The 17,398-nt window shown below is 38.2% G+C and overlaps 2 protein-coding genes across 2 annotated transcripts in view; one reads left to right on the forward strand and one right to left on the reverse strand.

Moving 5' to 3' along the window:
* Nucleotides 1-5,598, forward strand: part of WASHC4 (WASH complex subunit 4) — a 62,503-nt gene extending 56,905 nt beyond the window's left edge. The window contains exons 32-33 of the mRNA XM_063447223.1: nt 1,696-1,795; nt 4,797-5,598. Coding sequence (XP_063303293.1) covers nt 1,696-1,795; nt 4,797-4,864 — 168 coding nt within the window. The 3' untranslated portion in view covers nt 4,865-5,598. The remainder of the gene's footprint in view (nt 1-1,695; nt 1,796-4,796) is intronic.
* A 5,241-nt stretch (nt 5,599-10,839) lies between these two features.
* APPL2 (adaptor protein, phosphotyrosine interacting with PH domain and leucine zipper 2) overlaps nt 10,840-17,398 on the reverse strand; it is a 42,093-nt gene continuing 35,534 nt past the window's right edge. Inside the window, exons 20-21 of the mRNA XM_063447225.1 lie at nt 16,726-16,773; nt 10,840-14,725 (exon numbers count right to left, since the gene is read on the reverse strand). Coding sequence (XP_063303295.1) covers nt 14,591-14,725; nt 16,726-16,773 — 183 coding nt within the window. The 3' untranslated portion in view covers nt 10,840-14,590. The remainder of the gene's footprint in view (nt 14,726-16,725; nt 16,774-17,398) is intronic.

Here is a 17,398-nt window from a genome sequence, read left to right on the forward strand (position 1 = left end):
TCTTCCCCTCTTTATTCTGTACCCGAAACCTAACATGCCTCAATAAAACAAAGATTGACAAAAAAAAAAAAACATTTGCAGTTACTTTATCATGTTTCTATATTTCCATTTATGTACAGCGAAAATATTCCAATGTCTTGTCAATGTCTAGGAAGGAATTCTCAAGAGTTAAAGGTATTTGGGAGGGCGAAAGTCCAGCTTCCAAATAACACTAAACTCAGGGTGTGCCCATATCGGAGGTAGCAATTAGGACTCCCCTGGTAAAAAGAGGAAAAAGGAAAATAAAAAAAATCTTTAAACGTAAATAGAGTACCGTATATACTCGAGTATAAGCCGAGTTTTTCAGCACATTTTTTGTGCTGAAAAACCCCAACTCGGCTTATACTCGAGTCAGAGTCTGTATTATGGCAATTTGCATTGCCATAATACAGACAGGGGCTGTGGGGGCTGCAGAGAGCGTTACTTACCTTTCCTGCAGCTCCTGTCAGCTCTCTCCTCCTCCGCGCCGTCCGTGCAGCTCCCTCTGTCAGCTCCCAGTGTAAGTCTCGCGAGAGCCGCAGCTCTCGCGAGACTTACACTGGGAGCTGACTGAGGTGCTGAACGGACAGCGCGGAGGAGGAGAGAGCTGACAGGAGCTGCAGGAAAGGTAAGTAACGCTCTCTGCAGCCCCCACAGCCCCTGTCTGTATTATGGCAATGCAAATTGCCATAATACAGACTCTGACTCGAGTATAAGCCGAGTTGGGGTTTTTCAGCACAAAAAATGTGCTGAAAAACTCGGCTTATACTCGAGTATATACGGTACTCTATTTACGTTTAAAGATTTTTTTTATTTTCCAGTGGGGGCTGCAGAGAGCGTTACTTACCTTTCCTGCAGCTCCTGTCAGCTCTCTCCTCCTCCGCGCTGTCCGTTCAGCACCTCAGTCAGCTCCCAGTGTAAGTCTCGCGAGAGCTGCGGCTCTCGCGAGACTTACACTGGGAGCTGACAGAGGGAGCTGCACGGACGGCGCGGAGGAGGAGAGAGCTGACAGGAGCTGCAGGAAAGGTAAGTAACGCTCTCTGCAGCCCCCACAGCCCCAGTCTGTATTATGGCAATGCAAATTGCCATAATACAGACTCTGACTCGAGTATAAGCCGAGTTGGGGTTTTTCAGCACAAAAAATGTGCTGAAAAACTCGGCTTATACAAGCGATACCTCACTTTGAGACTCCAACCCAGTGTATTGCATACACTCTCTGCACAATTACTCTATTTACGTTTAATTAAAGATTTTTTTTATTTTCCTTTTTCCTCTTTTTACCAGGGGAGTCCTAATTGCTACCTCCGATATGGGCACACCCTGAGTTTAGTGTTATTTGGAAGCTGGACTTTCGCCCTCCCTCCCAAATACCTTTAACTCTTGAGAATTCCTTCCTATTTATCGCTCTGGGTTATGCCCAATTTCTGTTGCCCATTTAGTCCTTTATTTGACTCCGAGGGCTAGCTCTGTCTAACCCTGTAGTAATTCTTTTCTCTTGTCAATGTCTCTTTGTGCCCATAAAACGGGAAAATGAGGTAAAAAAATAAAAACTAATTTTCTGTGTATTGGTATGTTTATTCATTCAGTAGCTGGTTTCTGCCTGGCAAAAATAGTCCCCATTAGACCCATATGGGCCGTGAATAATAGTGTTTTCTTTTTCTTTTTTTTTTCTTTTAGGAATTTGAATTCCTGTATTTCTCACTAAGCAGTGCAAGAATATTCTTTAGAGCTGACAAAACCGCCGCTGAAGAAAACCAGGAAAAGAAAGAAAAGGAAGGTTTGTGAAAACCTAAAATGTACATCTGTCCACATACCATGTGACCATGGAAAGGGAGACATAATACAACCTGGTTTATACACCTATACTTATCGAAACTCTTACACCATACATTCATTGCTGTGTCAGGCTTGTGCAAACCATATAAGCATAACATCTGAAAAGACAAAATATCTACAAGTTTAAGAAAGAAACCATACATAGAGTAGCACGGTTTAAATTATCCGCAAATGAGTTAATTATTGCACTCACTAGGTCATAAGGATGTCAGGTACACAGGTACTTGATCATCTTGAAGGTTTCCTCAATGTAATGTGGAATATATATATATGTGGAAAAAGGACACGAAATATGTGGCAGTATATCAAAGGTAAATAAACAATTTATTAGTAAAAACTTACAATCAGGACAATTCATGCAAGCCCATCAATAAAACCAGAACACTTCGTCACTGGATATAAAGTGCTGGTGTGCAAACGTTCTTACTGCTGAAAGTGTTATTGCAGGCAATCCTTAGGTAAGTATATTAAAAATCCAAAATGGAAATAAAAATTAAATAATAATTTGCAGCTGAGCGGCCCTACGCGTTTCGTCTGGGTCACCAGACTTCCTCAGGTGCACAATATCTCAATAGATAGTGTCCAAACACAATATCCACATATATATCTTGTAAGTCTTTTTACCGGGTCGCCGTCAGCCAATCCCGATTGAAGAAATCAGCTGGAAAGAATGAATTCCGTGCTCAGCTCCGTAGTGGAACGCACATGCGTTCCACTTAAGTCATCACTGTGCGTCTATCTAGCCGGTCATTTTTTCTACGTCCATCTTCGTATTGGAACACGTGTTGTCCACTGGTAACTTTATTACGTAGTTACATAGCGGAAAAGAGACTTGCGTCCATCAAGTTCAGCCTTCCTAACATTTTTTTTTCCTGTTGATCCAAAAGAAGTAAAAAAACCCAGTCTGAAGTGCATCTAATTTTGCAACAAACTTGGAAAAAATTCCTTCTTGACCCCAAAATTGAAGTCAGATACCTCCTTGGATCAAGCAGATATTCCCCCACTAATTAGAAATTATATCCCTGTAGGTTGTTTTTGGAAGTATTTAGCCAATTGCTGTTTAAGCACCTGTATGGACTCTGATAAAACCACCTCTTCAGGCAGAGAATTCCATATCCTTATTGCTCTTACTGTAAAAAAAAAAACATTTTCTTTGCCTTAGATGAAATCTCCTTTCTTCCAGCCTAAATGTGTGACCTTGTGTCCTATGTATAGCCCTGTTTATGAATAGATTTCCAGATAATGGTTTGTACTGGCACGAATATATTTGTATAATGTTATCATATCCCCTCTGAGGTGCCATTTTTCCAAACTAAAGAGATTTATATTTTTTTAACCTTTCTTCGTAACTATAATGTTCCATTCCTTTTATCAATTTTGTAGCTCGTCTCTGCATTTTTTCTAGTGCCATGATATCCTTCTTTAGAACAGGTGCCCAAAATTGCACATCATATTCATGGTATGGTCTTACCAGGGATTTATAAAGAGGCAAAGTTATATTATCATCCCGAGAATTTATGCCCCTATTTATACATGACAAAACCTTACTGGCATTAGCAACTGCAGATTGACATTGCATATTGCTGCCTAATTTGTTGTCTATAACAATTCCCAAATCCTTCTCGTGTGTGGTTGTCCCTAATTCACTACCATTTAGGGTGTAAGTTGCTTGTGCATTCTTGACCCCAAAGTGCATAACTTTGCATTTCTCTACGTTAAATTTTATCTGCGATTTTAGTGCCCAGTAATTTCCAAAACTGAAACTAAGGCGCTTGTTACAATGTCGAGGCAAAGAATGTGTTTCAGCCTTTTTCCTTTAATTTAAAGTTTTTTAAACTGTCATTTGTGGGTGTGTAGTGTGTTACCAAGCATAACATCTGGCGCGTCTTTTGGTTAACTGGACGTGCGGCAGCTATTTTATGATGTATCCCGCGTATGTGAACATGCAATTGCTGCTGGTTAATAGGTGTACATAGTTACAATGTATACACGCCATTAAAACCTGTCTGGCAATCCTCGTATGTTAGTGTAACACCTATTCGGGGACATTATCGGTAATAAGAAAAGCAGCCCCCTGTGTCACCTTAGTCTATGACCAGTTCCTTATCAGCGCTATTTAATGCCTTTTGTAGGAATATTGTGCTAACATGGAACCAAAAAAAGCAATTGGCTCAAAGCTATGCTATGAAATCCTTTCAACAGATAGTTTGTGAAAATTCTGTTAAGACAACTACAATTTCCAAGGACCTTTTAAAAAAACCTCTGTTTTTTTTTTTTTGGTCTGGCAGAGATTGTGTTGCAGTTCTCTTAACTGATTAATTATTTAAAGGAACACTAGTGTTAGGAATACAAAACTGCATTCCTAACAGTATAGTGTTCCTTTGCCCCTGCAGCGCCCCGCTCCCCCCTTCATCTGGGTGGTAAATGGTTAAAAATATTTTTTTTCCCACCTACCTGATTCCAGCGCCGAGGTCCTTGACATTGACTCAATGCTTTCCTATAAGGATTTTCAACACGCTGGACCTTCTCATGCAAAGCGTGACGAGAATGTCCAGCGTTGTTTCAGAGTCACACTACTTTTGGAGACAGTCACTAGAAGCAGACTAAACCTTGTATTGTCAACATTGTAGCTTCTCTAAAACTGCAATGTTTTAACGTGCAGGGTTAATGGAACCTATACTTACACCACTTCATTGAGATAGAAGAAAACCATTAATATTTAATACATATCTCTTTGATCCGGGGAAAGGGAAAATAATAATATAAGAACAGAGATGAGATACATATGGGGGGACGACGGTAGATTGGGGAACCAAAACAAGAGAACAAGCTCACCCAGTAGGGTCATCCATCAGCTGTCATTTTTGGTTTTCAATAGGTGTTAACAATCTTTCTCTAGATACACGGCTTGTGATAACATTTCTGTATTTTTCTCTTTAAAGAAACGTCGAAACTGAGCACTGGAAACCTGCCAAGTAATTCTACATCCTCAGACTCTGTCATGAAATGAAGATACCCAATAGAATTACATAGAAGCTATTCATACACCATGCGGTTCTAGTGTTCTCCTCTCAGAGACCTGAAGGATTTTCTTTTCATCCATTGGGGTTACCTTTCAGAAAACTGGAAAACGGACAATGCACTTCACTTGTGATACCCGAGCACCCTGATCCAACTGGATCGAAAGAAAATGGAAATTAAGACGTCTGTGAGTGGACTGGAAAGAATGCTTGCACAATATATAATGAAGGATAACCATGATCGGCGATTGTGTGAATAGATCCATAAATATGTTTGAACAGAGAATGTTCTGGATCAGTATCCAGAGCTTAGATAAAACAAAACTGGAGGTAGTTTGAGAAACAAAAGAATTCCACAGATGCATATTTTTCTTTATTGTAAATTGACAAACCAACGTTTGATGACCGGATGGATGATCTGAGTGTGTATAGATGTATAAAGGCACACCTTTCGTTTTGTACATCACTTGAGTATTGTACATGTCCTAACAACAAATGTAAAAATGTATAAAATATACATTAATTCAAACTGTCAGGTGTCCGTTCTTATCTAACTGCCTGCATACATAGAGGGCAAATGTAATAGCTAAGGGAGCAGATTATACATGTAACAGATGCAATATATTCTCCTATTCAGTCCACTCCCTTTATTTTATAGAAAAAAACAAGATAATCTTTATTTTCTTTTAGTTTTCATAATAAAAACGGAAGTTATATAAACCGTAATTGGGAAAATAAAATAGATATATATGTTAAGAATTGTCCCTTTGTAGTGTTCTTGAGGGAAGTGAAGCAGCGCAAACCAGCTTTTCTCCCAGCACGTCATGTTTTAACATATTATTCTCAGTTATTCTCTAAATGGAGAATAGATCAGATTCTGCTATTTTGTTTTAAGATTTTCACATTCCTCCCAATTCCTGGTTTAGTGAATAAACCTGATTAGTGTCAGACTTGTATTGACTGCCCTCCTCGTAGTTTTTTTTTTTTTATATTGGTGAGGGCAGCTTTCAGTCATTGAACTGAGCACTCTCATTGGCTGCCTTAGAAATAGCTATGATTGCGGTTTGCTTCCTTCAGCTCTGTGACTGGCTGATACTACACCAAACACAGCTTCTAATGTTTATTAGGAGGATCGTGAATTGCACAGTTTACGTCAGCTTAATGAACTGGGTGAAATGCTTTGGTGAGGATGAGGTAGAACTGTTTTTGCTCAAACTTTACTTTCGTAAAAAGCTCGTAATTTTCAGATATTCACCTTCTAATTTAAATAATATTCTTTGTTGGTTTACAATATCCAGGTATTTTTATTAGTGAGAATGTAAATCCTAGGGAAAAAAAAAGTTAAAGAAATATTCCATTTAAATTAATTTATTTTTTATTGGTTTCATCCTTTAGATTATTTGCTCCGATCGCAATTCTGCACTGAAAGAATACAAATATGGTAAACTCATGTTTATATTAGAGGTGCATAGGGGTATACCAACGATGTTTCTTCTAGGGAAGCATTGAAACTAATGCATCTCTCTGAGAACTAATTCAAACCTGAGTGAGGCAGGACACTCTCCCAGCAGTCTGTTTTACGGGTTGGAGGTGTTATTAAAGGGATTCATAGAAGTGCAGATTTCTCTTGAAATTGTCACTTTTCTCAAATAGCCTATAGGGACATGCTGGAGTGCCTTGCATGAGTCTAGTGTCCCTTTTATGGAAAATGCTCTTTCTACAAAGCTTTAATTGGGTTTGTGGTAGCGGTTATCTATTTCAATTAACCTTAGATTAAAATATGTGAAAATGAAAATTAATCTGGAAATGTATTTTAATTTGCTATGTTTAAACATTAGTGTGCTAAACCTTAATTGAGATCACATGCTAATCTGAAACGGATCACCCTCAGTAGTGAGTTAAAAATAATTCTTTTAGTCAGTCGGAATTGTGTAGAATGGATGTACAAATTGCACATTTTAAAACCAAGCTACCTGAGGCCCAAAATGTAAGGATTTGAACAATTATCTTCAAATCATCTAGTAGAGATGGACGTGTAAAACTCCCTTTTCAACTGTCCACGTTTTTGTTTTTTAATTTTCTTATTTTTGTTCCACAATGTATGCAGTTGTATATTCAGGTTGATCTATTTTTACTTGTGATTTCAACAATTTTTTTTGCTACTAATTAATTTTTATTTGATCACATTGCTGGTACTTTAAACCAGTCCTCCTCAACCCTCTCCACAAGGCACCCCCAACGGTCCAGGATTTAGGGATTGCCTGACTGTGTCTAAGGTGTTTAGAAAAAGAAAAAACCTTAACTAAGATGTTTATTTTATTTTTTTACACCTTAGACACAGTCAGGTAATCCATAAATCTTGGACTGTTAGGTGTGCCTTGAGGAGAGGTTTGAGGAGGACTGCTTTAAACCATACTGCTCAGTGTGTCAGTAACACGCTTTTGTGAAGCTAAAATTCACAAATAAACTAACCTAAATGTGCGTGCTTACAGTATGACGTATGAAATCAAGCTGCCTTCTTTCGAAGCTGAACCGGTTATGCAACTATTGTTTATGTGATACTGCGTGATCTGATCTGGCACATCGTATAATGCACGTTTTTTTTTTTTTAGAAAAATCATGCAACCCAAGTCTATCATTCAATCACAAAGTGCAGAATATTATTGTGTTATTATGTGAACAGTGCTTTATTTAGTGTAGTGTGAATGAGCCCTAATGGCTGTATAGGACAAACATAAGACCTTTTTTTCCAACCATGTCCTGCTCTGTTTTTATTGACAATAGTATGTTCTGTACATTGTAAACTAACTTAATATGTCATTGTATACTCATTCCAACTACTATAATGGCTCTTCAAACCTTACAAATTCGCACAATTCCAAGTTTAGCGCATAACCAGAAATTGTGTTTTTCATGTGGATTTAATTGTAAAAATGTATTCTTTTTCCTCTGTGTTGTCCACTGTCAGTAATTTGCTGTATGAGCGACATACTATAGCCTTCATGGAGGTACGTCTAGGGCCAAAAATGCCCCTGACGTATCAGGCATCCGATTTGTCCTATAGGAGTGCTTTTATTTGCTCTCGTGATCTAAAATTTGTTTGTTTAAAATAGTTGAATTTGGAGGAGGCGGGGGAGGGGAATCTATAATTCACCTTCTTCATGAATGTGACTATTCTGGCCTACAATTTGCAGGTTATTTTTTAGTCCTCCACAATTTACTCACTAAAGAGAGAACTGTCAAGAATTCAAATTTTATTACAAACTAGAAAAATCCTCGAAGTCCGTTATGCTTCTAGTATGACTTTTATTTTAACTTAATTTTGAAAATCACATTGACTTTATGTCAATTCTCGCTTTGTTGGATAACCTTGCTTGGGAATACCCCCATTGCCTCCCTTTACTATTTTATGTACCCATTGCTGGATACGTTCTGTCCATCCCGCCCATATTTTGTGAATTCATCATTCCCAGTATAAGTAGAAATGATGAATATTTGTTTATATCTGAATAAGAGTTCAGGACCATAGAGCTATAAAAAAGGAACGATCCATCCCCATGTGTTGGAAATTATACTGTCCTGATAATATTTTCTTTGTATTGCATTATTTTGGGAATAGAACTGTAAAGCAACCGTTATACACAATGTACCTATTTAGCAGGTAGTCCCCAGCTTTTTATGAACTATAATTGCAATGAAGCATCAGTTAGAGGACACCCTTCAATATCCAGTACATCGCCACCCCCCTATACACTCTGCTCTGTACGCAGTGCATTAATGTCTAACCATAGAACAATGTGGTCTAATGCAGAGTTAATGTATGGTTAAAGGGAGAAGAACCGATTTAAAAGGTTAAAACAAACATCATTCCATATTAACTAAACAAAACAAAATATTTTTGACTTGTTCATCAGTGCTTATTAAGACTGTTTGACTTTCTCAGGTATGATGGACCAAATGTAACATTTGTATGCTAATGGAAACATTTTTCTAGAGATGTTATTTATTAATATCACTTATTCTTCAATCCTATGTTTAAAACAATTTTACATCTAAAATAACACTAATAAATACTACTCCAAAAGCCGCCTCTCCCTTTCAACATTCATTTTGTCTGTTATCATTTCTCTTTAAAACGTTCCTGAGCAGTGAAATGCAGGGGAATGATCTATACACTAAAACTGCTTTATTTAGCTAAAGTAATTTAGGTGACTCTAGTGTTCCTTTAATAAATATATATATTAATATATATATATATATATATATATATCCACACTAAAGGGCAGAATGACTGTAGTTAGCAATACCAGTACTGTAATATATTACTGCTTTATCTGTCCTGTACAATATGGAATGTGTATGACAGCATTTTGAGAGTGAGAAATTACAATGGAAGAAACACATGTAAAAAGTGCCAGAGAAGGTTTCGACCCCACGCGCATGGAGTCTCCGAAAAGCCTCGGTCGCTAAGGTGTTTAAAGTAAATAAACACCGACCTCTTGCTTTGTTGAAGACTGGGTCTATTGTGCCTACAAGTTGCCACACAATCTGTTCCGATGTCTCTCCAGTAGTTACGGTTATTCTAGAGAGCCTCATCAAGCTCTCCTTTTTAAAAAAATATTACTTTCCTGCCTAATCCATGACAGCATCACAATAGGGTTAGCTCCGCACACTTGGCTGTTTAGGACAGGAAATAAATTCTAAATGGGATTTCCCCTCTCCCCAGTCTCTTTTCCTGTCCTCTTGGCTGTGGACAAGGTATCAGGTAAATTGTCTTGCCTATATGCTAATTTTATTTTAGCTCACATTGGCTAGTTTGCATTTAGTGTGGGCCAAGGGAGTTCAGCATCTCTCCCTTGAAAGACGTAGACCGTATGTAGACTCATTTAAGGAAAGGGTATCCTTGGTTACAGGAACTCTGATTAAACCTGCTGTGATCAGATTGGTAGCAGTGTAATAAGCAATACATGTGTGCAGGGCCGCCATCAGGGGGTGACAACCAGTCCAATTACTCTCTGCACCTATATATAGCGATGATTGCTATATATAGGTGCAGCCGTGGCCCCCCCCGGCTCCCTATACTTGCAGAGGGGGCCCAGCGGACTGCAGCTGTACTTTACAGCATTTCCTTGCTCTCTCTCCCGCGAGATGTGTGGCCGTTAGAGTGTTGCCATGGCAACGCTCCGCGCGGCGTGCACACCACACCTCGCGGGAGTGAGCGAGGAAATGCTGTAAAGTACAGCTGCAGTCCGCTGGGCCCCCTCTGCAAGTATAGGGAGCGGGGGGGGGGGGGGGGGGAGGGACCAGGTAAGGGGGGGGGGAACCAGGAACCAGGTAAGAAACAGGGAGGGGGGGGAATAACTTTTATTACATTTACATGCATACACAACACTAACACACACTCTGCATCCACTACACTGACACACACTGCATCCACAACACTGACACACACACACTCTGCATTCAATACACTGACACACACACACACTGCATCCACAACACTAACACACACCCAGACCTTGTGCTTTGTCAGGGGCCCCAAAATGTCTGGTGGCGGCCCTGCATGTGTGATTACTCTACTGTTCTGCTATGGTCCTTTAGGGTAGCAGTGTAATATGTGGAATATTACATAAGATATTTGGATGCATTGAGGAAAAACTTCTACAATCCTTGAAAATCTACAAGCCATCAAAGTTTATTAGATTCCTGCTAAAATCGACATACCCTTTATTTCATAAGGGGGACCTTCTTTGAGCCCTTGCTTTTACCTTCTAATTTTTCGTTTCTCGATCAATGTCCTGCTGCGTTCACATCTTTCCGCCATCTTGGTCGGTGTTCCCTTTATTAGTTCGGTCTCCGTTTTGTAAAATTTGCAGTTCTGCAGTTTGCGTACAAAGGTAGATTTTGTTTTAAAATTATATGTATATATTTTTTTTAATTAATCAAACACAACAAAAGCATTACGTGATTCATAAAACACCACTTTATTCATTTTAAAAGTGCAGGCACCACAATGGTTATAACTCTTTAAAGTCCTTAATCGCTTCTTCCATTTTTCTACAACATGTAGCATGAGTCCAGGTTCATTTTCATCTGGACAATGTGGCGCTACCAGCCCAAAAAGGTGCGGCCTACTCTCAGTGGCGTAGCATGGGTTGCTAGTGCCAGAAACAAGGCAAGTATTGCCCCCCTAACCCATGGACCATTAGCCGTCTACAAGTCCCTACCTGGGATAGTGGAGCGAGGCTTTCTAGGCGCACATTACCAGCGTACTGGAATGATGCCCTATAATCGACATTTACATAATGGCTATAAATTGTGTGATTTTGCATTTGAAGATACCGGCAGTAAATTGGTACTATGTAACACACCAACATGGATTACATGAGGACAGTATGGCTGTAATTCATTTGTAAAATGTTACATGGCATTGTTTATTTGCTCTGTCATGTTGGGAAAACTATGCAGAATATTCAAACATTGAGAGATTTTCTGTTTGAGGGGAAAGCAAGCTAATTTTAAAATGCATTACTACTACTTTTTTATTTTATTTTTTAAATTTTGCTCCCCTAAGAATTTTGCGCCCAAGGCAACCACCCCACACTACGCCACTGCGTACACTAGAATGCTTATGGTGAGTAAACAATATATATATATTTTATTCATATTACAAATGGAACAATATAAAATGTTTTTGTAGTATGGATATTTCATTCACCCAACCTAGCAGTTATTGGGAAAACCCTACCCAACACGTAACGTCTCTAACAAGCTGTTATCCCTATCATTTTAAATAAAATGTCATACAGAATTATTGGTTTTAAACTAGATTTAGCAATTTCTGCTTCTTCCCTACAAGATGTATGACATGTGGAGCAAGGATCCTAATGCACTCCAATACTGATGAATTAAAGGGCAACTCCAATCACCACGACCACTTCAGTGATTTGAAGTGCTCATAGTCATAAGAGTCTGGTTGTACATACTGAGATATCTGTAATTGTGTGTGAAGGCAAGTTGCACCCACAGCATATATAACTTAGGCAGGCCAGAACTTTGTACCGGGCTGCCTAATGTCAATTCTGTGCATAAATTACGTCTGTTGTCAGAGCGCATTACATGGTGATAAGACTTGCACTTGCAGGCAGAGCACCTAAAAGGGGAATCTAGTTCTTCCCTCCCACCATGCTCTGTTTTTTTTTTTTTTTTGTTCTTATAATCCTCTCCCTCCTCCCCAGCCTGAAGTATGCGTATGTGCTCTATGCCGGCAAAATGGTTTACTCACATACTTAAAAGTCCTGTGATTGGACCACATGTGGCACCAGTGATATCAAGAGATTATGTGGAAGAGCAGCGCTTGGAGCTTCGCCCGGAACTGAATTGAATGTATGTAAAACTTTTTTTTTCTCCTAAAAGTGTTTCAAAAAAAATTGTGATATGGGGGCATTCCCCATAATGCTCAGTAAGGCATTGTACACCAGAAAGGTCCCACCTCGCAAAAGGGTTATAGTAACCCTTTAAAGATTTGACTGCAGATGGCTATCTTGTACTAGTGGAGCCTGGTAAAATGAACTTATTTTTTTTTTTTGCTGCAGCCTTACATACCTGCCAACTATGGCACCTGGTAACGGGGATGGGTGGGCTACAAAGGTGGTGATGGGACGGCTCAGTTTCAAATGGTAAATGTCAGATTGACATTTGATCAGGTCTTGCTCAGGGCTGCCCACACTTATTTAGCACTTCAGTAGTTTTCTAAGAACACTTGGCATAGTACATTTGGGTCTAGTGCTGTGCGGACTGGAGACATGGATCTGGTGTCCTCAGATGGAGAACACAAGCTCACAAACCCTTGACAGAAACCTGAATTTGGTATGGCTCTACCAACCAGAACAGTTGGGAGGTATGAGCTTTGACCACCTACAGCCGAGGTATATATTGGAGTGCTCCGATTACATTTTAAGTTGATGTGTGATCCTGACACATATAGCTATATAGTCAGCAATAACGCCATCACCAAGAGAACGAATTGTCGTATGGCAACTGAACTCTGCTTCTCGGAGGGTTAGTGGATGGTAGGAGCACAAATGCATGTCAGACACAATAAATACCTCATCGGAAATAAACACAAAATAGAAAATCTCCTCCTTGGTGAGTTTTGTGTCTCCGTTAATGAAAACCACAGTCATTTACTAAAATCTGAATTGTCTATTCAAAAGTGAAAGTAAAATTTGAATCCAAAAACTCTAATTGAAAATATAGCTGACTTTGAATTTTACATTTTGATGTAAAATGTACAGTTTTCTTAAAATTCCCGGCAGTTCACACTTTAGGAAATAACCGTGATTATTATATGAAAATATGCCAGTCAGCGATGGTTTACTAGATTTTAGTTTAGTGTTTTGTTTTTTTCTACTTTATCTCTCGGTCAGCATTTTAATATAAAAACCCCACTGGATTAAAACATCAAATTATAGTTTCATTGCCAATATTTCAGAACGTGTCAGGCACTTAATAATTATACTCTACATTTAGTTGCAATGAAATATAAAAATAGATTATATTTAAAGTTGGGTTATTTCACGTATAGTTAGAGAAGGAAAAAAAAAAGTGTACATTGCTACTGTAATATGTGAAACATACAGATCATTAAGTTACTAGTTAATTTAATATTGTTACTAAAATGTGTAAATAAGCAAGGTTTAAATGGGAAGTATACCCCAAAATGTAATGGCTTAGTAAAACATACTAAACTAAATCTTGTAACGTTTGTGGTTTGTGTCAATTTAGCATTTTCATGAATGCACTAGAAGAGCCATTAAACCAGACACTGCAAACTTCTAATCCAAATGATATCTGTATCCTCCGAGCCAATCGAAGGTTCGAGTTGTTGTCCTGGTCTCTGCAGTGTTAGTGAGACTCACATCTATTTGCAGTATTTCAGCTGCAGGGCTGTTTTGTATATAAAGTCTAATCATATAAATGTTTTTGAAATAATTATGAACAATTTCTATTGCACATAAACAAGAGCCATTCGGTTAAAGTGATGCCACTAGCGGTTGACTATATTCACTTCCCCCTAAATGCACTTACACCCATAATTCTTTAAAAAAAAAAAAAAAAACGCATCATGGGAGGTGTAGCCCAAAACATCTGAAGTGCTGAAGATTGCCTATGCCTGCCCTAAAATGTAATAAATACATTGTATGGGAGACCTACCAAAAATTTTTTTTGAAAATCAGGGTGCCCTTTGCTGAAGATACCCATTGGCCTGGTAATAAAAGCTGGGCAAGTTATTACATCATTTTGTGTGCCAGATTGGTTCTCTTTAAATAACATAGAATAGATGAGAGGAGACCCTTCATTGAATGCATGCACAGCAGCAGATGAAATACAAGCACGATAACTGAATGAATAAATCTCGCAGATTTATCCGGTGTGCATACCGGATCTCTGCAAAACAAAATGTATACTTTTTTTTGGTTAGGGAATTAAATGAATTGATGCATTACATTTTTACAGAAGTAAACATCCCGAAGTGCAATCAAAATGTTTTATAGCTAGTACCATTCACTCACATTCTACTACCCCTTAATGATTAAAATAAAACCATAGGCTTCACCACATCTCACAAGTCTCTACCAAAAATAGTTTAGAATATTAAAATAGTAAGAATGTATACGAAGAATGAATGTGTTTGAGATGTAAACATGGAGATGTTATGCTTCAGACTCCAGTGCTTCAGTTTCATTCACACTTCTGATATTCTCCTCCGACTGGTCCTTTAACAAAACAAATCTTCCATCGTTCGATAGTGGAACAGAGGACATAAGCTGTGCCAGTGCTTCAGGATCCTAAAATGTAAGTATACGACCATTAGCTTAATTTTAAAACATCACCCCCCCCAGGCTTTTTAAATTCGGTTTACCTATCTAACAAAATGTGCGTTTGTGAGGTTTGATAACTATAACTAAATGTAGAAACACACGCTGCATTTAACTCTTTCCTGGAACTGATATCCTACCTTGCTCCTTATTAATTAAAGGGACACTCCAGACCTAAATCACTTTTCAGCTTACCAAAAATCTTTGTGTGAAGAGTGTGTCTGGAGGGCTTGCAAAGACAGCAGACAAGATATCTGCAGGTTTATTCGTGTGTGGATAAACAAATATACATGCTTTCTAGTAAACAGTGATTTTTGTTTGGGCGGTTGAGTGTCCCTTTAATTCATGAGCTCCATCCTTTGTACGTGTCAATCGGGTAAGGAGATATATATTTAAAAAAAAAAAAAAAAAGCTGCTGTCCTCAAATATAATGCATACTCTGGATATGCCAGACAGGAACTACTACAATATTTAATACACATACAAAACGGAGTATTGTATGATTAAAGAGAGTTTTAATTGTGTTTAGTTTGTTTATTGGTGTTAAGTTCCAAAGCAGTGACTGCTCCTCTGTAACAGGTATATATTTGAAGATGGCATACATTTCCTCCAAGACTGCCTTTGGAAATGGATAGTTGGTACATTCGCAAGAGCATGCCCCCCCCCCTATAGGCATCCCAAAGCATGCTGAGTACAAGACTGCTGTAAAATTGCACCCTAAAATGTTTAAACGCCCCTCCCGCCAAGTTTCTTTAAATTGTCAATAATAAAGCATATATGTTTGAATTCTTAGCCTATAATTTGCAATCTAATGAATAAGCCTCTTCGTTTCATAGATGTCCAGAAATAAAACCTGCATCATGCAAGTCCTTTCATTACAAACTAAGATTTTCTATTATAACACTGCACAGAGATATGAGTGTGTAAGATCATATGTTTGGGAGTGTTTAGTAAGGTTAGCATTTTACAAAAAAAAAAAAAAATATATAACTGCACAGACATGCATTTCCATTCAAACTATTCCTTAAAAGGCAAATGTAGAAAGAAACATTCAATTAACATGCGTGCGTTTTGAAATAACCATTAGGGTAATTGTTAAGGAAAGGGACACTCACACCATAACTACCTACACCCACCTTCATATATAGAATAGAAAGCACACAGCCTAAAGTTTGCATGTAGTTCCTGATCTTCCTCACTGAAAAGATTCAGCTACAGCTTGCTAGTGAGATTGCATATCGTAGGGAGGGCTTAGCACAAATGTTGGACTAAAACTTCTAAAATTCTTTAGATCTAAAAAAGGTAAATTAATAAGACCACACAGAAATTATAGGTTTTTTTATGTTCGTATTGAAAACTTTTGTCTCAAGTGGTCACCACTACGAGTCCCAGAATGCTGCCTTTGTTAAGTTACAGGGAAGTTCGATCTAAAGAACACATTTGAGAAGCAAATGCAAAAATATATTTAATGTGAAAGCAAGCAAGAAATATAGAAATAGTGATGTCTTATTGGTATTAACGAGTCATGGTTTGTGACCCTGAGAAAAAAAAAAACACTTGGTTCCGGTTTCATCCATCACGGAGAAAGTTAAAGACACAAGCATGGTTGTGCCTCTTCTAGATCAGATTGTCAGCTAGTGTGAGGACCACAGAATCTGATTAGGAATGGATCGTCAGTCACGCTAGGCATGAAGCTCTAAACACAGTATTTTAATTTTGCTCATTCTTTGTTGAATTCTGCAGGAGAAGAACCATTCATTATTTTGCATAGTAATTGGCGCAAACATGTTACTATACGGAGAATAGAATAGAGTAAATCCAGAAAAAAATTGGATCCGACAGTTTTAAAAAAAAAAAATTTTTTTTTTTTTTTTTTTAAATAATAAAAGATGGACACACACACAAAACAAACCACCAGTTACAGTGGCTCTACTGCATTTTAAACGTAAAGTATTGACATTGGTACTTACCATCTGTGCAGCAGCAATTTCTTTCCCCAAGCTAAATGCATAAGAAATCTGTAGAACAAGATGATCAGTTTAACGCAATCAGCAGCTGTGGCATACATTGATAGCTTAAAACATCTTTATTCTGAAGACACTCACAATGGAGCAGAGTGGTCAGCATTTTATACCATATCATTTCCTAAAATGTATCCTCCTCGCCACTCTGCTATCTCCAAGGAAGCAGTTCCCCTTTCTCCATGGGGCTCTGCCAGTATGTAAATCAGGAATATCCAGTCAGGTATAACACTAAGTCTTATTGAAATGAGGTGCCGGAGCCACTCAAATCGGAATGTTACAAAGTCACCAGAATTTAACCTGTAAAAGCTGGGTTATTCATGAACGGGAGAAATGCCTGGAATTCAAAGTGAATTTTCTAAATTAAGGCTAGAATATCTAAATATACACACACACACACACACACACACATTAAGCTAAAGTTCTTTTTGGTGACTATAGTGTCCCTTTAAAATTGAAATTTCCAAGTATTTTAACTAGCGAATAACCCAGGTAGCATTGAAGTTTGAGGAGACAGAAGCGTTAAGTTTAAACAGAATTCCTCTTATTGAATAGGTCTTTTAGGTAATCAGATTTAGGTCTTTAGTGATTCACTACACTCGTAAGAAATTATTAGAACAGA

This window comes from Pelobates fuscus, chromosome 3 (assembly GCF_036172605.1).
Source record: "Pelobates fuscus isolate aPelFus1 chromosome 3, aPelFus1.pri, whole genome shotgun sequence".
NCBI classification, from domain to species: domain Eukaryota; kingdom Metazoa; phylum Chordata; class Amphibia; order Anura; family Pelobatidae; genus Pelobates; species Pelobates fuscus.